General features: G+C 33.2%; 2 protein-coding genes across 3 annotated transcripts in view; one reads left to right on the top strand and one right to left on the bottom strand.

Moving 5' to 3' along the window:
- LOC135122766 (uncharacterized protein DDB_G0290685-like) overlaps nt 1-24,080 on the bottom strand; it is a 252,442-nt gene that overhangs the window by 36,535 nt on the left and 191,827 nt on the right. The gene's annotated exons all lie outside the window — the stretch shown is intronic.
- The window catches only part of LOC135122760 (zinc finger protein Gfi-1-like), a 71,529-nt gene that overhangs the window by 10,234 nt on the left and 37,215 nt on the right, over nt 1-24,080 (top strand). Inside the window, exons 2-4 of the mRNA XM_064047169.1 lie at nt 1,354-1,515; nt 14,243-15,122; nt 20,812-20,993. Coding sequence (XP_063903239.1) covers nt 1,354-1,515; nt 14,243-15,122; nt 20,812-20,993 — 1,224 coding nt within the window. The remainder of the gene's footprint in view (nt 1-1,353; nt 1,516-14,242; nt 15,123-20,811; nt 20,994-24,080) is intronic.

Genomic DNA, 24,080 nt, shown 5'->3' on the forward strand with positions numbered 1-24,080 from the left:
ACTGCATCAATCAATCACACTTTTATTTATGTAATTTGTCATCCATAATTGCAAACTTTTGTGCAGCTTCGTGAAACATAAAATTAACTGATCCACGATGATTTATGAATTACACTACGACACTTGAGTTGATAAATTTTAAAGTGATAATCGTGCATTTAATGAAATTAATGAATAACAATATTTTTGAACGTAGGACGGTTTGTTTGTTAATACATTAATAAAAAAATGTTAAAATGATTACAGCTGTTGAGGGAGGTGCCTTAAATTGTTTGTACAACATAAATACGGAAAGTGGTGAATAAAGAGTATAGAATTTGCTTAAAACTGAGACATTAATAACCGCTGAAAACTAAACCAGTGGGTACTGTGACAAATACATCAATAAAATTCAATAAATATTTAAGCTCGTCATATAGCTTAAGGTCAAACCTGAATCTTTTCGGCCCCCGGAAATCATCTGTAATAAATCCAATATCGAGAACGCAGCTTTAGTGGTTGAAATCTCCAGGGACATTTCGTATCACCTGACACCAAATCATAATTACGCCGGTTGAGACCGTCTCGGGGCTAAATCAAGTTCGAAATCATGAGAAAACTTATCGGAAAGATTTCAAATTTGTCCACGTCGAAGTTGCTGCTATTTTTATACCACAAATCGAAAACTCTTTCCTAAAATAATGAGTTCCCCTCAGTTTCAAGCTTTCAAGAAAATCGCCATAAGAGCATCATGCTAATCCGATTACCGGATGGTCCATCCACGCAAAGCTTTAATACTGACTGAAAGAGCTTGAATCATATAATTTTCAATAAATGATGGGGATTTAGAAGCTGCGGAAATCGTTCAGAGAAACCTATTAACGGTGGCAAATTATGAACACAGTTTTAAAAGTTGTAGACTTGGCTTATACTAAAAAATATTGTTAGTGCAATGATCATGATAGTATTTTTTACCTTAATCAGTTGTAAACATTAACATAGAAAAATTACCCATAAATATACATTTCTTATCTGTTCATCCTGTGTGCACTAAGTAAAGCAAATTCTGCACCGCACCTTCGCCCATTCAGATCGAATAAATCTCAAGTGTGTGGGAAGTAAAAAGCACTAAACCAAGATCGGAAATGACAAATTAATGCGTAATTGGGTTCACTTGTATTTGGCTTGATTCTTAATGGAATTGACAAGGCGCCACTGCAAGATTATGACCCTTCAAGCCGTGCAGCGAAAGAGATTTCGTCTCAAAAACAATTCTATTAAAGCCACGTTTTTGTGGTTAGTGTGCATGAATCACATTTAAGTTTTATTTCAACGGTGGTAGACCATATTGTAAGATTTTTTTTCTTGTTACAGTCAATTTGCCCGAAAGAAGTGGATCCCCTATACAATATCCGTCACCTACTGGTTTTGCTACTTACTGCAGGACGCTGTGGGGCTCACCCTTCATTTCGGGGAGTCCTCGGTATCTGTCTCTTGCTCATAATCATGCGGAACAATCATCGGAGAAAACGAAAGGTAAAAATCTTTAAAACCGACAAAGGGATTAAGTGGTGGGTAATTGCCATTTCCGACGTTCAAGTGGCGGCTCGTGTTCCTAAATAGACCTCACAAGATGGTTATTACATCATTTCCGAATCTATACGATGGGCCATCGTGTTCATTAATGCATTGTTGAAAATGTCGTTAATAAAAATATGATTTTATGTGTTCGGTGACTGTAAATATTTATAACTAAAGAACAAAAAGAGTAAAGCTCATCTGAATTAATAAAGTATCCAAACCACTACTTTTCGCTAATTTTAAATTTTATTGTATAATTTTCAAGTTTAACCGCAACAACGTGTGTACAGTAATACGTGAAAATATTTCATGTATAGTTGTATACGACAAAATTTTTGAAAGAGTTGTAGCGATGAAATGTTGTTACGGTGGTGTAAAAAATTTATAAGGTACATGTTTGGAGGTGGCAGGTATTAGACATAAGATTAGTAAAAGTGAGGATTTCAATAAAAGCAAATGAATTTCCAATATTGACAAAATTCACGACGACGGATTCTATCAAATAATAATATATGATAACGAAAATTTATAGCGGTTTTAATTCGCCGTTTTTGGATGATGGTCTGTCAATATAGAGGTTTATTGCATAGCATAAAATGCTTTACTCCACATATTAAACCCCAATAAAAAATTTAAATGGTTTTTATTGCGTCATTGGTAGGGATTTGTTCCCCAATAAATCAATATTATCGATTGTTTTATCTAGGTAATCTCAGTATGAAAAGTAAATAGAAGTCAGCTTTGAAGTAACCGTGATGAGATTATCGTTTATGAGAGGTGTACTGGAAAAAAATCTAAAACTTCTCGAACTAATGAGCGATTTTTACTAATTGTTACAACAAAATCTTTATCGCTCTCATCACGACGGATATAAAAATTTCGTGCTGATTGTACGACAATCCCGAATCCTGTCACCGTAATCCCTTAATTCTTCTCACAGCTGAATTTTGCTTTCTAATCTGCGATAATTTATAGAATTAGTAACTGTTTTTCACACTTTTATTGAAGAAGAGATTGTTTTTATTAGGCAGGCGTAAAGTTTTTACGTCATTTGGTCCTTATATAGTCTTATCTTGAACTTTTCATTGCCATAAATATTTTTTATTATTGCTATATATATTCGTCTGGTATTTTTTCAGTTTTAACCTTTAGTGTGCTAATCAAAGCTGTCATAAATTGCTTAACACGGTGGACAAAATCCGCTAAGTCATGGAATTTGATTAAGATAAATATTTTAGTGACAATAAACGCAGCTTGACGTATTTTTCCAAACAGGAAATATTTTTGTTTGTTAAATAAGAGAAAAAGTCCTTCCTCGCAACTGATTTTTTTAACTTATCAAATTATACGTCTCACGCAAGATAGTAGTAAATTTTTAGGGATCTGGAGTTAAAATTTCAGCCTTAATATTATCTTGTATTTCTCCGAAAATATCCACAGCGATCAGCTTTGTTTTTATTAATATGTACCATAAGATATATTACATGCATAGCAACTTGGTGTTAGTTCACTTTTTCAACGTCCCTTGTCTCTTAAATATTTCCTTTACTTAGTTATCTTTAACTTTTAATTGAATGTTTAGTAATATTTTTTACAGTGGAATACAAGATTATTCAAAATGACCTAATAGGTTGTTTTAATTGTAATGCACTAAATATTTATCGAGAAATGGTTAAATTGCAGTAATCAAACATTAAGAAAGACCTTATCTTAAATCTAAAACAAATACGTTATGACTTATGACAAAGCAATTTCAAGTTTAATTTTTATAACACTTTAAATTAATAATCAGATGAATCAGAGTAAAACTAATTACACATCAGCGTTAGGACATTATATCCGTTTTTGATAAGTTATCAGTTTGTATAATTCACTTTCACTGATATATTTTTACTCATCCATGAATACGTAAAAAATACACTTTTACATAAAATTTCACAAGTGTATGCATTTTGTTTTTGTCTGTTTTATGGATTGAAACAATGTATTAAAAAGGACTTTATTTATGTATAACAGTTCTTATAGCATTATTCAGCAAAAACAGCTTTCCGATGATAGCAAATTTGAGAGTGTTGTATGCAACACTCCTAACATCCTTGGTTTGCTATATCTAAAAATTTCAACGAAACTTGCGATAATAATATAAGTGATACTTAAGCAAATCGATCATTAAACTAATTTATTTCATATCTGAAGTAGCAACGAGGAGTAGACACTTCGCTTTCGAAAGGTGTTTGATATCAGATAGCACTCTCGGTGCATCTAAATTTGAAAACACACGTACGTTGTGATCGAATGGAATCAATATTCAAACAATCCCGTGTTAGATTAAATGTGATTTACAATCCGTGAAGTAATTCATCATACTGACATCGATATCTGAAATCCCTGCATTATCGGTCCTTTCATCGAGCCGCTATCTCGAGCAACGTCTGGATGGATAATCCTTGCGCACATACCGCTGTCCCACAAGTTCAACAGTTCCTGTGTACATTTTCCAGCTGTTTAATAACATCCAACGAATTAAAACCACCCCAAAGAAAAAATCATAATAACGCCACTATTTCTGACACACTTATCTGTGAGTTTCTTTTCGTGTAAGTCCCTGTTTCCTCGCCGAAAACTACTTTTATAGATAGTGACAATCCTTAAATCAATATATCTATTTTGTAATAGGTTACCATTAAATGGCTAAATCCGGAGATAGCGGTACAAGGGCACATTCATCCACAAGTTAGTACTTTTAAATACTTGACGCTTGTTTCAAATAATAAAAAATAATTTATGTGTATTTAGTGATATGTATTACCACGTAAAATCAACTTTGTACTATCTGGAACGTCTGCTTTTATTGACTTTACCTTCGTGTGTAATTTTTAACGATTGTGATCAACATTAAACAGCTAGGATAATTCTAAATAGTTAGCTCTGTCATTACTTTATGGGGTTAAATGATAGGCATCACTGTTCCAGGAAAGCCCCAGAGTTATAAAACATACTTCATTTTTTCTGCATGCGTTTAGAAAAAAATTTTAATTGTAGTGTTACAAAATTTTGGTTTCATTTAAAGATTTAGAACGTTCGCTATTACATTTGGATAATGTAGTCATGGACATGGTGGTAGGCGACGCTGATAACATTATCAAACGATTTTTCATGTTTGCGACACTGATGAATACGTAAACAAGACAGAGTGACTCCCATTCCTGGTCCAAGTACCTGTGCCCGTATTACATATCAGAAACGATATGCATTTTATTCGTCCATAAAAGATAAAATGTCAGTGTTAACTCTGGTACATAGATTTGGCAACAGGGGTTTCAGATATTTGGGCATTATTTGTCTGTGTACTTAATGACAGTTAATTTCAGAGGGAGTTTTTAATTTTATTTTCTCATAAGCTAAATATAGTTATGATTGACATCTTCTTAGGCTTTATAACCACTTCTTATTTTTGAAGTTCCGATGCGACGTTGCCACGTTATTTCAATTTTCTTAAGGTACAAGAAAAAAGTTGTAATTGGGTTACTTTCGAAATAAGTGTTACAATATTTTGTGGACAACAAATAAAGGTACCCGGTTTGTTGTGGTGTAAACAATATTGAGTAGTAATGCCCATGGAACAAATCACTCCATATAGCCGAAAATAATTTTAATGTATGGTACTCAAAGAACGGTAGAATTTTAGTTTCTTAATTTTGTTGGTATTTCTAATAATAATTATTGTCTTTTAATTAATTATAATTAATGAGATATAGGACCACACAGTTAGCGACTTACCGGCTATATCATTTGCCACACCTCCGTACTACCCAGTTTCCTAACTGAGACTACGAGATCCTCTGTACAATTATTTAGAGTCTTTAGGAAAACAAAACACTTTTCCAACCAAAAAATATATAATGTTATGGGTATTAGTGACGTCAGGTTTTCAGCCTGTACTAATTTTCAAAATACTTTGCTATGGCAATAGATTTTTTGTTTGCTGCAATTTTGAAACTTTCGGACTTTGAATTATCTGCTAAGTTGATTTTTCTCAGCCCACGAAAACAACAGTTTACTAGCGACTAAAGACACTATTTCATAAAAATCAAGCGTCAAGTGTCAACTTAATGCGTTTTGATAGATTTTATAACAAAACTCTACATTAACACAGGATTTGTCTTTGTTTAAAACAGACATGAATGAAAGAATCTAGAATTTAGTACTCATCACTCATGTGATATGAAGCAATATGTAAAAACGACATTTTTGTTATGTTATGCAATAAGTTATAAATTATGTTTCAACAGTTTTCTGATCGTGTATTCTTTAATCTCTTGTTATCAAAAACAAATCGAACGGAAATATTGTTGACTATTTTGCGTGTATTAAATTTGATTTCCGTTGGATAAAGCTTGGGCAATTGTTGGCAAAAAAATTACAAACAAAGCCGACTTGACAAACAAATCGTTAATACCATGAAATCCTACAGATCTGTTCAAATCTTCACCTTGATAATTTTACTTTTTAGTTATCACTTGGTTTCATGGCTGTCGTCTGTGTTTATTATATAGATGATGTCCGAAAGTATCAGATTATTGTTATCAAATTTTAAACTCGTGTTTGAAATATCGTGTGTATTGTAAATCGCTAACCAAAATTTGTCTAATCATCCCCAGCAAAAATTTCGTGACGTCACCTCGAAATTTTTCATAGTAAATGTTATTTAAATTTTGTAAAATAATATACTCCTGTACTTGTGGTTTATGAATCTGCTTTGAAATTTTACCCTAGGCAGATTTTCGCAAAAAAAATCCAAATAGCGTAATAACATCTTAAAGCAGTGTAGGTCCAGTGGTAATCGTGTGGAATTTCAATTTTACTTCACGGTCGATATTATTGCCCTTTCTCTTGTCCGAAATATTATGAATTTAAATAAAAAAAAAATTGGTCATTGTTGTAAAAATAACTTTGCTTTCTAATCAACAAAATTAAATACATAAAACCTGTTCTTATCTATTTTTATAGTATCAGTGTTGTAGGACTGTGTTATAGACCGTGGTCAACTTCAACTGCATTGGCCATATGTTCATGTTTGTGGCCATTTATTGCTATGTTCTCCAACCGTTAGGTGTAGGCCTGGAGATTTGAAATTGTCCTTGTCTTCCATACTTTCCTGTCTGAGTCAGCATATTTACTTCTTTCTATTTCATATTTGTCTCTTCTACCGCTTCTTTTACCTCTTCCACCACTATATACTTTCCTTTTAGTTTATCTTTTGACACTCTGTTTATGACTTAGCCAATCTCTTTAATTGATTTTTCTTTCTACAATCTTATCTAATCCTAGATTCCTCATTCAATTTTCTCAGAAATATAATATCTTTGGTCTTTTTTATACTAATATCTCTTTTCGTTGTTGTTCCATTGTTCGTGTACGAGGTAATACCTTTTGGTAACTTTAACTGTTTCGGAATTTTTTTTTTCGAAAAAAAATCCTCAAACTTGAAGATTTTTCCTTTGATCCTTATTAATTACAGCGTGTAAGCTAAAGAAGTATTGCAACACGGTCTATCAGACCAATAACTATTTTCTCTCGTTTCCGATTGTCTGTCGTCTGCCTGTCTGTCGTCTGTGTCCATTTTTGCTAGACAGATTATCTCCGAAACTAGCAGACCGATTGTTATCAAATTTTATACCTATGTTAGGATTATCGTGTAGATGGTAAAACATCCTAGAATACGAAACATAAGTCGCTGATTTCCTTTTGTCGGCCTGTCTGTCTGTCATTTGATAATCTCCGTAACTGGACCGACTGTTTCAAATTTTGTCTAATCATCTACACCAATAATTTGAACACGTTATCTCCAAAATTTATCAATATATTATACAGTATTTAAATTGTATACAATAATATGCTCCTACACGTGTGGTTTATGAAGTCGCTTTGAGTTTTTTTCAGTAGGCCTCCAGTTTTTCGCAAAAATGTAAATTTTATACACATTATAACCGATGTCTGGAAAATGGCGGATTAACTCTCTAGTACGCTATGTACGGGAATTTCGGGAGTTCCAAAAAATAAAAAAATTCTTTATGATGTAGATTACGAAAACACGTAATTTTATAAAATACCTCCGGCTTACTTTCTGATTTCTTAGTAACAATGATGACTGAAATCCACCTTTCATTTTTTTTAGGACAATAACCATAACAACCAGTAGTTAGTAACCGTTGTGCGTTATTATTATTAATAAAACAAGTTGGTATTTTTCATTCATAAATACACCTAGGGCTAGTAGCTGTTAAGATAAGACTGATTTAGGCAAATGAAATATCCTCCAAGAAAAGAGAGGGTGGGTGGGCGGGGCTCGTACCTGCTAAAATAAGACCGATTTTGGCAGATGACATACCCTCTAAGAAAAGATAGGGCGGGTGGTCGGGACTAGTCCTTGCTAGAACAAGGGCCCCAAAATTAATTCAAAAACAGGTCAGGTCAGAATTTTCCAAAAATAGAACATCAAAGTCCCCCAAAATTGTTTTAAATAATTTACAAAAAAAAATTCCATGGATACCCAAACTCTGTAGCACTCAAGACTTTTTCAAATTCGTAAAAAATAAAACACTAAAAGCTCAAAAGATTTTTTCAAGTTCATCCAGCAACAAAACACCAGATTCCTTTAAATTTATCTGAAGATAAAACACCGATGTACCTAAAATTAAGTGCCAACGTAGGGTTTTGAAAAAGAACCAATTTTAAAATCATTATAGGTCCACCAAAGGGTGAGAAGGAATTTTCTTACTGTTTTTCCCAAACTCACCAGTTGATTATTAACAACATGGCGGAGAGTTAATCCACCATTTTCCATACCCGGTATAAATTCGAAAGCGTATTGTTTAGATTTGCGGAGTTCGATCCCCTTTTGTGCCTTTCTTTTTTTCTCACACTGTGACTCGTATTATTTATAGGTAGGTATGTATTTGTTTTACTTTATATGGGTTTTCACAAAAAACAGTAAAATTTTGCAAAATTAAATTTAATATTATTTTTAAAGAAGCGGGATTTTTTGGAGTGTAATTCAGAGACGAGGGAAGTTCGTTTCTGTCCGAATAACCTGACTCCTACGTACTCAAACTATATTTTTTTCTCTATTACAACATTATGAGTTCTGCTTTTGAGACCTATGACCATCGATTTCATTTTCTTAGTACATATTTCTTTAGATATTTTTCTTCTTGAATTCTTTGTTTATTAGTGTCTATGTTTTTATGCAAGTTTCTTTTTTGATTCAGCGTCTATTACCAGATCATCCACTGTATTAATTCGATGCATTTGAAACGGATTCATTTTATATTTCGTTATTTTTATCAACTCATCCTCTGCCGCCGAGGAAGTAGTACTCAGTACGTAACCTTGCTTCAAACCATCTTGTGTTCCGGACGTCTTTTATCCTTGATTTTGTGTTTTTACGACGTTGTGTTTTTTCGACCGATTGTTAGAATATGAAGTGTACTTTTTCTTTTCTAAAACCTAACTGGTTTTCTAATGTAGTGACAAATTCTTCTTTGATTCTATCTTCTACAATTCATCGAAGAATTAGAGCTTTTTATCTCTTTTCTGTACAATGGTAAGATAATTCCCCTATTTCAATTTTCCGACTTTTTTTTGTTTTTTCATTATTTAATTTATTAGATTTCATCAATTCCTTTTTTTCGTTGAGATATTGTCTTTATCTGGTGCTTTCCCAAATTTTATTATTGCAATTGCTTTTTCCTCATGTCCGAATTGAAAGCACGATTCCAGTTAAAAAGCGTCAACTCCATAAAAGCTAAAGTTAGTGCTCAGTACTAGATATTCCAGTTTTATTGGAAAGTGGTGACCAATAGATTTAAAATATAGAAATAATGATTTGTTTCAATCTGCTTTTACCTGTTGCAAAAATAATTCAGATTTTACTTTAAATATCGAAATTTTGCATTTTCAATCTTGGTTGTGCGATATGTGTCCAACAAAAACTCCATCGCAGTGTAACCAAACGTGCAATGAACCGAATCGTGTTTTGCAAAGTGTAAATTGGTCTAACCCCCGGGGACAAGTCGGCAATCCTGCCCTCTCAATTAATGGTACAATGTCGGTTTGCCCCTTGATTCTCACTGCCGTATCCAGGCGCTGTATAGAGACCTATTTATTAAATTGTGATGAATACGCAACATCTTCGTTTTGCATATACATTGACCTGTCACCTGAAGAGCGATGTCGAGAACTATTTGTTTTCGTCCCCCTCTGTCGTCTGCACTACGATGTTTACTATACCCGGTGTCCTGGGCTGAAATATATAATGCACCTAATTAGAGTAGTTGAAGTTGAAATGTCATGATTAATGAATCCAAGGCGGGAAAGCGCCTTTATTTGTATTTCAATTATTCCCGTTGATTGATTATATTGACTTAATTGGGGCAAGAAAATTAAAGTTTAAATAAAGACATTAATAGTAATTCATTTGTATAATTTGGCGTAGGAGTAGTGTAAAGAAAGCGGGGCGTAATGTATTCTTTTGATGGGTTCACGAATCATTAGGTTATGACCGAATAGTTTAACAGGGGTAATTCTTAAGGGGTAACTACCCCCTTGTTCAGTAAACAGTGCTCTGTTCATTTATTCCAACACGATACGCGTACAACATAAAGAATGGGGGTGTAATATGTACAAGGGTGACTCTGAATAATTCATGACCTCGCTGTGACAGCTGTTACTGTAACTTCTCTATATTGGCACTATTTTATCACTTGCCGTTGCTTTTTAAACACATTATTTGCTCTTTTCCGCAACAATAACATTTGATTAATTGAAACCCGCTGAAAATGGAACACCTGCCGTTTTCAGATTTTTCATGATTGCTTTTATTCAATTATTCGATCTGCAAATTGCGGCAAAAACAACTCGCAGAATTATCCCAGATAGATAAAACATTATTGATGTGCAGCCGCCACCAAATTGGAACGTTTTATCGCTTGAGCTCATATTCGGATTGTCTTTAAATCTTTCAGCGACAATGTGAAAGTAAATAAAACCTCGTGAATCATAGAATAAGACAAACACAGTAAAAACTGTGAGTTGGAAAGCTAACAAATCAAATATTCTATATATTTATTGTTTCATACTGTGTTTGTTGTGTGACCGCGGTTTCGTGATGTTATTATATTCGTTCGTGTCAAATTGACTAATCAAAAATTCCCACTGTGTCGAAAACAAATAACCAAAGCAAACAGATAGTGCCGTTTTTCCAAAAACAAATAAATATTTTGTAAATAATGGTATTGATTGTACAGAATGAAAGTGTAAGCTTTATATTTTTGCCTTGTTCTATACAGGCAGTGAAATAATAATTACATAATTCCATGAGTGCTGATGTTAAAATTACCATAATGGTCCTATTCAACGATAGAAGAGGGTATAATTTTGGGATTACAATAAAGGGTGCTATGGAAGGCTTAAAATCTGTCGTCTATTCTTATGTACTGTATTCTTGCGTAATATTTTTCATCCAGATAATCAGTCAAAAGTTAAACAATGAAGAGCCTGATGACATTAGAATAGGATCAAGTAAAAGATAGTTGTTTCTGTGTTACCGTTTTTTTAAGGATTTAGCTTAATCAATCACAAATTCAATCTGGAAATTTTTGCTCACATTTATTTAATGTTCGGATTTTTCTAAATCTCTTACGTTTTTATCGGAGTGATTGGACTAAATAAAAATCCCTAAGTAGTATGATAAAAAACATTTAGCTGTTACTAGGACAAGTTTCCAGTTTTGTGTTGCAGGTGAAAGTTGTGTGTATAGATTTTATATTAGCTGTTGAAGAAAAATTTAGATGGAAGATTGATTAGTTCAGGTGCCAAATTTTTGAAAAGGTATTTTGAATGGAATCAGCTTTACTTAAATCAGTGTGGTATTGTATTAATCCTTTGCTAGGAAAAAGATTAATAAGCTATCAGTAAATGTGGTGCAAGAACGATATTCTGTAATGAAGCTAATAATTAAAATAATTAGGGGGAGATTCTGGAAACTCCGATAAGTTGCAAATCGCTATCGAAACTGCAAATACAATGCAACAACAATACATGTTGCTATGGTTTTGAATTTGCAGATCCTTGCAAGGCCTTATCGAGTTTCGAGAATCTCCCCCTTAGTCTATTACATCGTCTGTTTGTGCTTTGGGTGTACTGAAAATAGATCTCCTATTTTTGATCATCTAGGTAAAGGTAGTTTCATAGAATTAAAAAATAATAATTTAAAAATAAATATTTTTAGAAAAACATTCTTCTATGATTTGAACCCTCATCACTTACAGATTTTGGAATTTCTTTTTGTCTTGCTTTTGTTTTTCTTCTTTAAAAGTTCTTCAATTTTTTTATGGAATTAACTAATACTACACTATTTATTCGAGACTTATAAATGCGGAAAATTGAGCTTGCAGCTTTATGCAGAATATATTTATCGATGATTTATTTGCACAAAAACCTCAAAATGCAAAACCGACGTCGAAAGGCAAATCAACTGACAATCTTAATTATGCCACTGCTTTTGTTTCAAGCAGCTGCTTAAAAATATGGCACTTATGTATCTATCAGCAGAGCGACATTGTAAAAACAACAGGTCAGTTGAAGTCAAATCAGGTTTTTAGCTGTTAACGAGTTTTCTCAAAAAACGATAAAAAATCGTCCTATCTGGTATTATGAAAGCTTATTTTAATTTCTAACGAACATATGTAAAAAACTTCCCTCGCCCTGAATTGCTCTATAGCATATCCAGGTTTTTTGAAAAATGGTAAAATTTGACTTTATTTTTTATGATATCCCTGTAGCCTATAATATAAGAAAGATACATACGTAACGGCAAAGTTAAGGTAAAGAAACATGCTATGTCGGAGTTTCAAGTGAGTTTTTCCATTATAAAATTTTATGATGACATCATAAATATATCAGTTTGGACAGGTGCAGTGTAATATTAAAATGACAGCAAATGTTCTGGAAAAGCGGTGAATCATTCTTGATTTGATGAATAAAATAAATTGCCTCATTCATATTTTTTTCGAATTACCCCCTATAAACAATCCTAAAAAATATGAATGAATAGATAAACCACAGATATAGTATGGGTGCCTAGGTAACAAATTAAGACGGCTTCATAAACCACAGGTGTACATGTGGATTTATTATTTTGTAATATGTAAATAACATTCACTAAACAAAATTTTGCGGTAACGTCATCACATTATTGATGAGCATGATTAGGTAAACTTCGGTTAACGTTTTACCATCTATACGATATTTACATATAAAAATGATAAAATTAGGCAACAATCGGTCTAGTAGTTTCGGAGATTATCTGTATATGCAGACAAACAGACAGACGGAAAGGGGAACCTATTTTTTCACACTTTAGAGGTCATAAAACGTCGAGAAATTATAAACGTAGCCATTGGCCAGATGGGTCCTATTCCTATTACAATGCTTCCTTACCCTACACTCTGGAAGTATTAAATACAAATATTTGATCATTTTTAAATACGTAATGGATAATTTAAATATTCGGTTATTTATTTTGTTTAAATTTATTTAACATTTAAGTTGAGATTTAAAATTATTTATAATTGTCCTGTATTGTACCATATCTTGAAAGAGATAATTTTAACTATAAAAAAAGTAGTAATAATAACAAGGTACTTCAGACAACTTGTCAACTAGTACTTGACGTGATTGATGAAAATCATTTATATACTTCAGTTTTACTTTCAATTTTGGATGTTTCTACTTCGATTCATACTTAAATGACAACACATTTTTTTCGTAATATTTATTAAAGTTGTTTACATTAATGTTGGTCGTTACTTTGATGTTATATTTGATTATATAACTTAAGGTAGCTAAAACTGTTTGAAGAAGCGATCTCATTCAACAGAAAAATTTCAGATTTATGAGGTTATAATAAAAGTTAATATGTTAAGATTTGAAAACAAATATTATTATGATTCTTATCGTTTAGCAAGAAAACACGCTGAATTTTTATAAAAAAAGTTTTACTAAATAGATTTGTGTAGCAATCGACTTAAATATATCACCAAATTGTTGTATACAAAGGCTATTAAATCAACAAATTGTTGAATTATTAAACTAAACGTTATATAGCTGGGATTTCAAAGCAGAACAAATAGCAATTTTTTCTTACGTCGAAGATCTGAAAGACTTTAATTTATTATTAAAATTATACTTTATTCAAGTTTTTTTTTTATAAAAAGAGACTTATAAAAGTCCCTGTGGTTTTCACATACAAACGAACTATGAGTTTTCTGTTACTGAGACAATTTATTATTACATGATAAGTGCTGATAGATACACTCGTCTCATTGTCGAAAGTCTATAAGATGAAATGGTTTAAGTTTAAATTGTCCATAACAAAAAACAAATTTTTGGCATTACTCCTGAAACGGATATTTTGTCCGTCCCCGGCGGATAAACCTCGGGGACCTCACATTCGCGACAAGTTCATTCACGGTGAGATGTACAAATCGCAGAGACATAATGATGGACGACCTGTTCACCCTAGTGTTTTCACCCCAGTCTTTCCCGTTAACAGTAAACATTTGTCACATTTCCATTGAAAATTAATATTACCCTAAACAAAATTCTTCTCTATTTCCAGAACCCATCAACTTCGGCATCAATCGCCTAGTCACCAAATCCGAAGACGAAGATGAACAATCTAACAACAACAACACTAAATATTACCAAAAAGAAGAGGGCAGTGGCGACGAAATGAAAATTAACGGTGATAATCGATGGGATAACTCCCCTTCAAGACCCTCCCCTAGCACATCGCCAGAGTTAGAAGTAGATTCCCCGCCTCATTCCAGAACGAACACACCTTCCCCTAGACCTCCATCAGTAACAGAGCTACAAAAAATTGACGCACCTGCGAAAAAATCCGAAGCTTTTTCTGTTAGTGCGCTGTTACGACCGGACAATCCGAAAAAAGTCGACGGTGCTCCCTGTTACCAAGAAACCATATCAGTCACGAGGTCATATCTGTACCCCCCTTTCGTGGACTTATTAAAAGATGCACAGTTGAAGACAAATGCAGAATACAGTCCGGCGTTTCTGCCGAGGAATTTCGTGCATCCGGGTTTTTTCCCTTCTAGTCTCTACCCGCAAAAAGAGAGCGAGGAACGAGGGTTTTTGCCGACGCCTACGTCACTATATTTTAGTGCAGTTGCCGCTGCCATGGCAAACGGGCAGTCGCAACCGGGACAATATCCTCCACCACCTACTTCAGAAGAGCTGTTTAGGTTAAGGCACCACCTTATGAACAGTCCTGGGGTTCATCCGCACCATCACCACTTGCTGATGAGGCCGGGGATGATGCCTCTAGGAGATGTGTATTCTTGTATTAAATGTGAAAAAATGTTTTCCACGCCTCATGGTCTTGAGGTTCACGCCAGGAGGTCGCATAATGGAAAAAGACCATTTGCCTGTGAACTGTGCAATAAAACGTTTGGTCACGAAATTAGCCTTAGTCAACATAGGTGAGTTAAAACGGACAAAGCATATGACAAGCGTAGATACAAAAATTTATTATTATCCATAATCAATCATGTGATATCATCTAATTGCCATGCAATGCACGCTTGATTTATTAGTCTGCCGTATTTTTGTTTTCAATCATTGAGGTTTACGTAGAACACAGTATGACGTTCAAGCAGGACTTAATAGCAGAGATTTAGTCTTTACACTGTAACGTTAAAGCTGGAAACAATATTGATGTTCATTTTGATTAAGACAATCGAAATTGTGGGTTGTCACTGAAACACGAAAAAAAATTGCTCAAAAATTGTAATTTCATAGTTGCATCAATATGAATTTTTCTGACCAACAAGATATTTAAAACTTCAAGTTATTGTGCTTGGAGAACAAATTTTTGATGTTTATGTGCAGAATGTATTTAATATGTTGTATACAATATTGAAACATTTCTGTCTGCAAAGACATAAAAGTAAAAAATCGTTTGCTATTAGTGTTCTGGAGAAACGCTTACCTACTGTGTAGTTCAGACGAATTTCGGACGTAGGAATTGTTTATGTATCATACCTTCCTTGTGAAAGAATATAACATATTGGAGTTACTAAAAAATTTTGACATTACTATTATTAGTATTTTTACTATTATTAAATAAAATAGGGAAATCCAGCGCCCTATCAAGTAATTGAACACTCTAGTTTAGCTTCTTCATTTTGCCACAATGTGTATTGTACCTTGATTTGAATATCAGTGTTGACTCAGATTGGACAATGTCTTTGGGTGGTGAATTCCACTGATTAAAAACCCGATTAATTATGAACTTGTGAATTTCTGCTTGAATATTTATAGTGCGAAACTTCTCCTTACTTAATTTTGAAGGATGACCCTTTGTACGTTCGGAACTATTGAGATGAAACAGGTGCCTGATTAATTGGGGAGTCAATTTTGTTCAAAGCTTGAAATATAGTAATGAGATCACCCCGTTTTCGCTTCTCAGTAAGAGGATAAAGATTCGTAACATACAAGTCCTTCAAAGTGCCCTCTGTTAGACCCATTCCAGACAATTGAAACAGTATTTTATTAGCCTTGGTACTGGACAACTTAACATTTCACAGAAAATATGGATGTCTGGAGTTTTTATTACCAACTTATAAAATAGGACAAATGTCTAGGGTTAACGGAAGTAATCAAACTTTTGACCAGTTAGAAATGACATAGAGATGACCTTGCGTTAAATTCTGAAAATTACTGCTTTTGTTATATATCTTAACATCAGCAGCGCACAAAGCAAATGACGATGTGAGCATATATTTTAGATCAGCTGTATAGACGACAAAAAACAATGGCCCAAAATACTGACCCCTGTGGTACTCCATTCATAACTCCATAGTTTTACTAGGTGCCTTCTCATCTTAACACGAAAAATCCGCTCACTCAAGAATGAATCAATCCACTGGAGAAGATTTCTCCGTATAGCCAGATGTTGAAGTTGACGATGCTTTGGAACTTTATCAAATGCTTTGGAAAAATCGAAACAGATGACATTACGAGGACTATCGGAATCTAAATTCCTAGTCCAATCAGATGGTGATCTAACAAGAACTTACACATGTAGTCATAAATTATGAACTACAATTGACGTTAGACTGACGTAGTTCGAGCGTCAAATTGATTACCTTTCTTAAAAATAGGTTGCTGCCTTAGAAGACTAAGTATTTTTTGCTCTAGAGACGAAGTAATGCGGACGCTAAGTGCTTCAGCACAATTTCTCAAAATATTTGCTGCTGTTAGATCAGGACCTGGAGACTTGGAAATCCTTAATTTTTTCAACTTTTCGCAAACCACATTTTCAGGAAAGTCAATTCTACAAAGAAACGGTTCCTTTCTGAAGACACAAATGTTGGCAATCGTGTGGCTATTGGTCACTATATTATCAGAGTTATCCCTAATCTGCATACACCAAAGAGGACCTAAATTTTACCCTCAATTCAAGGTTTCTTTTACGACTTTTTGATTGTCACAGTGTTGGTATATTTCCCAAATTGCTACGAATAACACTTTTGAATGTATTCCAGCAATCAAGAACTGCTTGCTTGGAAAACATAGTATCCCAGTCAAGTTGGATTAAATTGTGACCTAAAGATTTCAAGTCTATGCACGTCCTCCTAATTGAGACGGTCCCCATGCAAGGTTTAAAACTAATCTGTAGGTCAATTTTTAAGGTAACGTAATTTGACTTTCCAACTGGGCTTAAATTGTTAATCAGCAAATCCACCAAGAGTTGGGATGACGCATTGTATTGTAATTGTAGTATTATAATACTCTTGCTACAGCATACCTAGTCGTTGAACACTAAATTCTCGACCTCAGTAACAACTATTGCTTGATACTTATTTGCGAAATTAGGTGAACTAGACGCTATCTGAATATGGGTTAATCTATATGAAGAACAAAAAGGGTTCTAAAAGGGACAAGGGCAAATCCCAAGGCGCACAGCAACTAACCTCTTGTAGTTAAAAGAACTTTATCTGTTGGCAACAAAAATGAGACAGGTAAGAATGCTAGCACCATGTAAGCAAGCACCCCTAAAAATCGGTAATTTTGCCCCAAGTGAGAGAATTTTCCCGGGGAATGTCGAGAATCGACGTATTATACATTAGGAATGCTTCGGTGCCGTTCAACAATAAAAAAAATTGGGACAAACTCACCGAAATCTGTTCAAGACACAGAGGAATTAAACTACCGCCTATCACGTCAATGGTTAGACATACCTTTCAAATTTCAATGCTTATAAACGTAATAATAGCAACTAATAAGAAATCATTTTACTTCTCAGTTTTACTTCCTTAGGTCCTAGCTACTACTAACTACTGCTAAAAAAAATGTGCATAAAAAAATTACTCCAACATCATCCACAAAATGTAAATGGAAAAGTGGTTGTTTCTCCACAAAATTTATTACACAAACGTTTTCGAGTAAATTCAAATCGATTTTCTTTATCAGTCGTTGGACCCTTTGTATTTTTATTAATTTTCACAACTACTGGACTGATTATTGTGAAATTTTACTAGTTTAATATTGTCGTGTTTCTTCGTCTTTACCAAGAATTTAGTGAGGTTCTTCTCAAATTTTGCCAAGCGAATCCCGCTTGAAATTTATTTACCTCCTTTGCCTGTGATTTAATAGAGTATGCATTTTTTCATTTGAAATATGAATTTTTGCAATTTATATAGTTTAGAACCTACTTAATTCTTCGGCATCACAATTACATGGATGTAGTGACTATGAAATGTCGATCAAAGATTTGTCTCCTCCATACCTCCGATAACGCCATCTGAGAGGATTATTAAATAATTGTTTATATAAAACAAACCTCAACAACAATATTGGAATCTTGTTGATCACTAGGTGCCCTAGAACTAGTAACATAACGTTTATCCCCACAACACCGAAAACACAAAATATTTGCCGACGCGTTTCGCCAACCACGTTGGCATTATCTAGACAATAAATCTGTAATTATATCAACAAAACTTAAAAAACAATATTTAAATGTAGAGTAGTTATGCAGCGCAAATTCAGGGAGTTATTCTTTGGATTATTTTAAGATTTTTTTCATCTTTGAATGATTTTCGAAACACGACGACAAATGCTTTTCGAAAAAAAAAAAATCATATTGCAAGTCAAAATTCTTAAAATACAAAAAGTACTGAAAATGGCCACCAGCAGCTAGGATCCATCCAATCTTCTCCTCATTGGCTCACGAATAACACAAAAATACCATGCTGTTCCTTATTGCATTACACCAATCAATTATTAGACTTTTCAGATCTTCTTCATTTTCCACTGAAGTAGTCACACTGATTTTTTCAAATGGCCCCATAGATCAAAATCCTAGGGATTTAAGTTTGGGTATTCAGCAGGCCATAAGTAAGGTAAGGTTCAGATCAGAGCAGTATTCCGTAGTATCATCCCGTATCTTCGGAGCAAAAAGTCTTTCTGAAAATCATTCAAGGACAAAAGAGTCATTTTAAAACAATCCAAGGAATAACTTCTTGAACTTTGGCCGCATATTTAGTAAACAAACACCTAGTATATTAATATTAGGGATATTTGAAAGGACGAAAACAAATATAATTATCATCCTTATTTAAAAATTAAAGAAAATTTGTTATGCCAATATGCCAGTTTGGATAAAAAAATGTCCATTTTGTATTAGGGTGTTAGGAGACGTATTTTTTGTCATTTGGGGAAGTATTTTTAAAGAGTTTAACGGAGCGATAATGAGTACCACCTCACGATTACTTTTATTATCTATATACAGTTTGAGTGCTATAATTTGAAAAGAATTCAATTAACTAGATAAGGTGAGATTAATCAAATGGCCTTTCTTCGTATTTAAAAATATTGTTCCGGTAATACAGTTCCATACTCTAGATACAGGAACGGTCATAAGATGACACTGATTTGAAACAAAAACAGTAATTTTTAACCACATTAGTAAATATATTCTAATAAAATTTTTTTGAGCTTTTTGCTGCAAGGTTTCCTGAGTTCTCCAGTACACATATAACACCTACATATTTAGTTAATGTAGGTACTTGTTTTAAACATGTTTTAATTAAACAACACTATAAGGGTTCTTTTTTATTTAAACTAAGTTTATTAGTAAGGGACAGTATTTATTGATTCAAAATTTTATTTAAAATGTGTCCAATAACATATTTCTTATGTATGGTTAGTAATACACACTTATTTTTAGCTTTCAAATTAAAATTCAAAATTTTTCAGTTTATCTTAGAAAATTCAAAAAGGAGGCGTAAGTCTGGTAAATGTTTTTACTCTGGTTAGAAAAATATATAAATGTACATGGTAGAGTTAAAGAATGGAACCAGTCAAAAATTGCGAAAATCCTTTACTGGACTTCTTTCTCTTACCTTTGTGGAATAAATATAAACGACACAGTTTCAAGTTGTTACGACCTGATTGGCGTTGCTAGTAGAAGTCCATTTGTAAAGTCCATAAAATTACAATAACAAAAATGGGTAAAATAAACAATTAAAATCAATCAGTTATAGTAATGAAGGCGGTGAGTAAATAAGTTTTCAAAGGATCTCAAATTCTAGGACCTACCAACGTTGTGAATAGTGTCCTAGACAAAGAAAAAGTGAATTTAAGTTTACGTTTTAATAATAACGCCAAGAAAAAACCTTCAATTTTTTCTGAGAAAGGTTCCTTCCACGAGAATTCTTTATAAAAAAAGTCCTCAGAGGGCGAGGGAAGTAATTCCTAAACTCAGACTACAAGCTAATTCCACATAAAATATGAAAGCTATCTTAATGTCCCGTCTTCAGTAGACTTATTTTGAGGTTTTTCATCGTATAATTTGTCTCGTCCACAGGGTGAAGTAATTATGACAAACTAAGTAGTTGATATAAAATAGTCTGACAATGTTGCGGTTAAAGGTAAGCAGGCTGTCAGCATCAATAAACTGGTCATTTACGACAATAACCGGTCATTTGTGACAGTTTAAGAAAGTACCTTAATCCCCATAACATATACATAAAATTATTATTTTTATAAATTTTTGTCTGGTTTGTGCAGCGCTTCCCAAGCTTTAGATGCTCCGACGAGCTTTAACTTTACAACTCTTATTTTTGTCATCTAAAAGAGTAATAAAAGATACGTTTGTTGCAGAGCTGTGCACAACGTGGAAAAAGTGTTCGAGTGCAAACAGTGTGGGAAATCCTTCAAGAGGTCTTCGACCCTATCGACACACTTATTGATACATTCGGATACAAGACCTTACCCCTGCCAATATTGTGGCAAGAGGTTCCATCAGAAGTCTGACATGAAGAAACACACTTACATCCACACCGGTAAGTTACTATAAAACCATAAACCAATTTAATAGTTCCGCCAACTATTCAGCGAGTTAGTGATAGTAATTTATGATAATCAAGACGGCTTGGTGTATAGTGATACTAGTAATGGTGCGGGGGCGCTACTGTATCTATGCCGCAAGGTTGTTAACAGTCTGAAGTTATAACCCTACGCCTTGTCTAATTAGTAAATAATTCACTGGTAAGCCACGACGGCAATTAATAACGCGCTTAGTGCTAAGACGTTGCAGCTAGGAAGGGTTAGTCGAGGGTGAATACAATATTGCCGCCTTGCCAAATTAGTTACCAACAATATTGATATTAAAGTGCTATTAATAAACGTCAATCGGAGCTTAATTCGAGCGGGGACGACTGTCTTAAAAACGGTGCAAATGTAGCCTGTATTTGTATACGGAGAACAAATAAAATTTCAACTAATTTTTCTTTTTGAACGATTAAATCTAAAATTTTGAATACATTTAAAGTTATCTTGAAAATAACAACACGCTAAAGAAAATTGTCTCTATGTTCTCATTAGCTGTCATTTAGGAATCTGATTGTATTTTTATCTTTGTCTATATACATAGTGTCCAAAAAAAAATGGATCATCAAATCGTCTTGGAATTTTGGTTAGGTACTAACATTATCTGGATGTCATTGTAAAATATTATGAAACACATTTTTACGTAAAAATAGGTCCTGTTAGTGACATCGTTATTTTTAGGTTTGCTTAATGAGGATATTTAAAAAAAATAATAAATCAGGCAATATATTTTATCGTATGTCGTATCTGTTAATACATTTATTATTACCAAGAAACGAATCGCGTAAACGATAACCTGGAAACATGATTTCGCATAAATTCCGAAAATACATATATTGTATACGTTCCCAAAAATTGCTATTTTACGGATTCGATTAAGTCTTTTTCGGGCTCAATTTAAAAAATGGTTATTTTCGGACTAACCGTTGCTATTTGTTCGGATTAGTACTTAAAATACAGTTTTTGCGGACTAGTCGTTGTTGTTTTTCGAAGCTTATAACAGTACACGTAAAACAGTAACCAGGCTCTTCGAAGGAATTAAATTTTGCCGTTATACATATTTTTTATTACCTACTTCCTGAGCTTAAATTAAGCATATATTGTAAAATGATTTATTTAACAAATGCTAATTTCATGTTGTCTCCACATTTCATTGCTCTTAGTGGTTTCCCTTTTCCGTCTGTTTGTCGTCGTTCGTCTGATGGCTATTTTACTAGACAGGAGATCTCTAAAACTGCTGGAGTAATTGTTGTGAAATTTTAGACGTATTTTAAGGACATCCTATAGACACGAAGACTATCTAAAATTTGTTTGGAAAACCCCAGCGGAAATTTGATGCCGTCATCATAAAATTTTGCTGAGTAAATTTTGTTTAAATTCGCAAAATAGGAGTAATATTTTTATTGCTCCAGCGTAAGTTAGGGAAGCATTGTAATAGGATCCATCGCAGGACTGGATACTTTCATGTTTACTCGACGTTTCATGACCCCTAGAATACGAAAAAATATGTCCCCGTTTCCGATTCTCTGCCCGTTTATAGTCTGTCTACGAAACTACGGGACCGACGGTTGTCAAATTTTATATGTATGTTAAGAATATCGTGTAAACCCTAATCAAAATTTGTCATCCCCTTAACGGGGATGACTAAGAATTTGACGTCGTCTTCTCAACATTTTGGGTAGTAAATATTATTTAAATTTTACAAAATAACTTACTCCTGTATTTGTGGTTTATGAATCGGTCTATATTTTATATCATAATTATTTAAAAATATATTTATGGCATATTTGCCACGTAACCGGTATTTGGGTTACGCAGAACTTGAGCTGAATGTTCTATGTAAATAACCTCAGATCAATTTTTTTTGTGTGATTTATTAATTTAACGTTATCCGTGTGGGTTTCAGAAAAATGTCCTAATTTTATAATTTAATTTAGAAAGTTCAACTTTTCTGAAATTTGGCAAGATATTAATGATTAAGATTCATTCCTGAGAGGAAGGTAATAATGCAACACAAATTTTATGACACATTGTTCAGGGTCATTTATGGAGCAGAGAAAAAAAATAATTAAAAAAATCCTTGTTCAAATGTAGAAGATGTAGCCCTTCAAAGTTTAATTCCTTTTTTAGAAATTTCACTATATTTTAATTCACTTCTTTGTGTTGGGTATCTGAAATCGATTGGAATTTCTTTATTCAAAATAATTTTGAAGGCATTTTGCCTTTATCCACAAATTTTTTCATTTTATAACATTACAAAATCGATATTTTGTTTTTGTGAATTAACGGAAAATTGACGTAAAGAATGTTTTAATGACTTTTCTCGAACTTAGACTTAATGAAGACTGAATTTAATCACGTATCGGTGAGATCGTGCGCCATTTTTTGAACACATGTATTTGAATTTTCAAAAATTATTATTTATTTTATAAAGGATGTTTAAAAAAAATAGTAATGAAGTCATATACTTTACTAATTAAATCAAAAACGGTTCACAATTTTCCGGAAATGGTGCAAAAACAGTAGTGTTGATAATATACTGTATATGTACCAAAATAGATATATCTGTCTACTGTTAACAAAATTCCACTTGAAACATTTTAGTTATTAAATTTTGCCTAAGAAAATGAATTTATTATTATTTTAGAGGCGAAAGAAGTTCTTTCTAACTAACTTTAGATTTTTACTTTCTGAGCTAAACTTGGGACCGCTAGAGTATGCAAAAATAAATTTCCCGTTTCCGTCGTATGCCTGTCTGTCTGTCTGTCTATCTGTCGTATGTGTCGATTTTTATTGATCTGCGAAACTAACGGCCCGATAGTTGTCAGATTTTATACGTATGTTATAAATATCACGTAGATGGTAAAACGCTAACTAAACTTCACCTAGTCATCTCCACCAATAATTTGATGACGTCAGTCTAAAATTTTGGTGTAAATACTATTTAAATTGTATGAAATAACACTCCTGCACTAATTTCATATTTATTTAATTTTCAAAAATATTACAGTCTAACTTCAAAAAACGTTTAACTTATTTTC

Source organism: Zophobas morio, unplaced genomic scaffold (assembly GCF_036711695.1).
Source record: "Zophobas morio isolate AGI-343-1 ecotype UQ-CSIRO unplaced genomic scaffold, CSIRO_AGI_Zmor_V1 ptg000005l, whole genome shotgun sequence".
NCBI lineage: Eukaryota > Metazoa > Arthropoda > Insecta > Coleoptera > Tenebrionidae > Zophobas > Zophobas morio.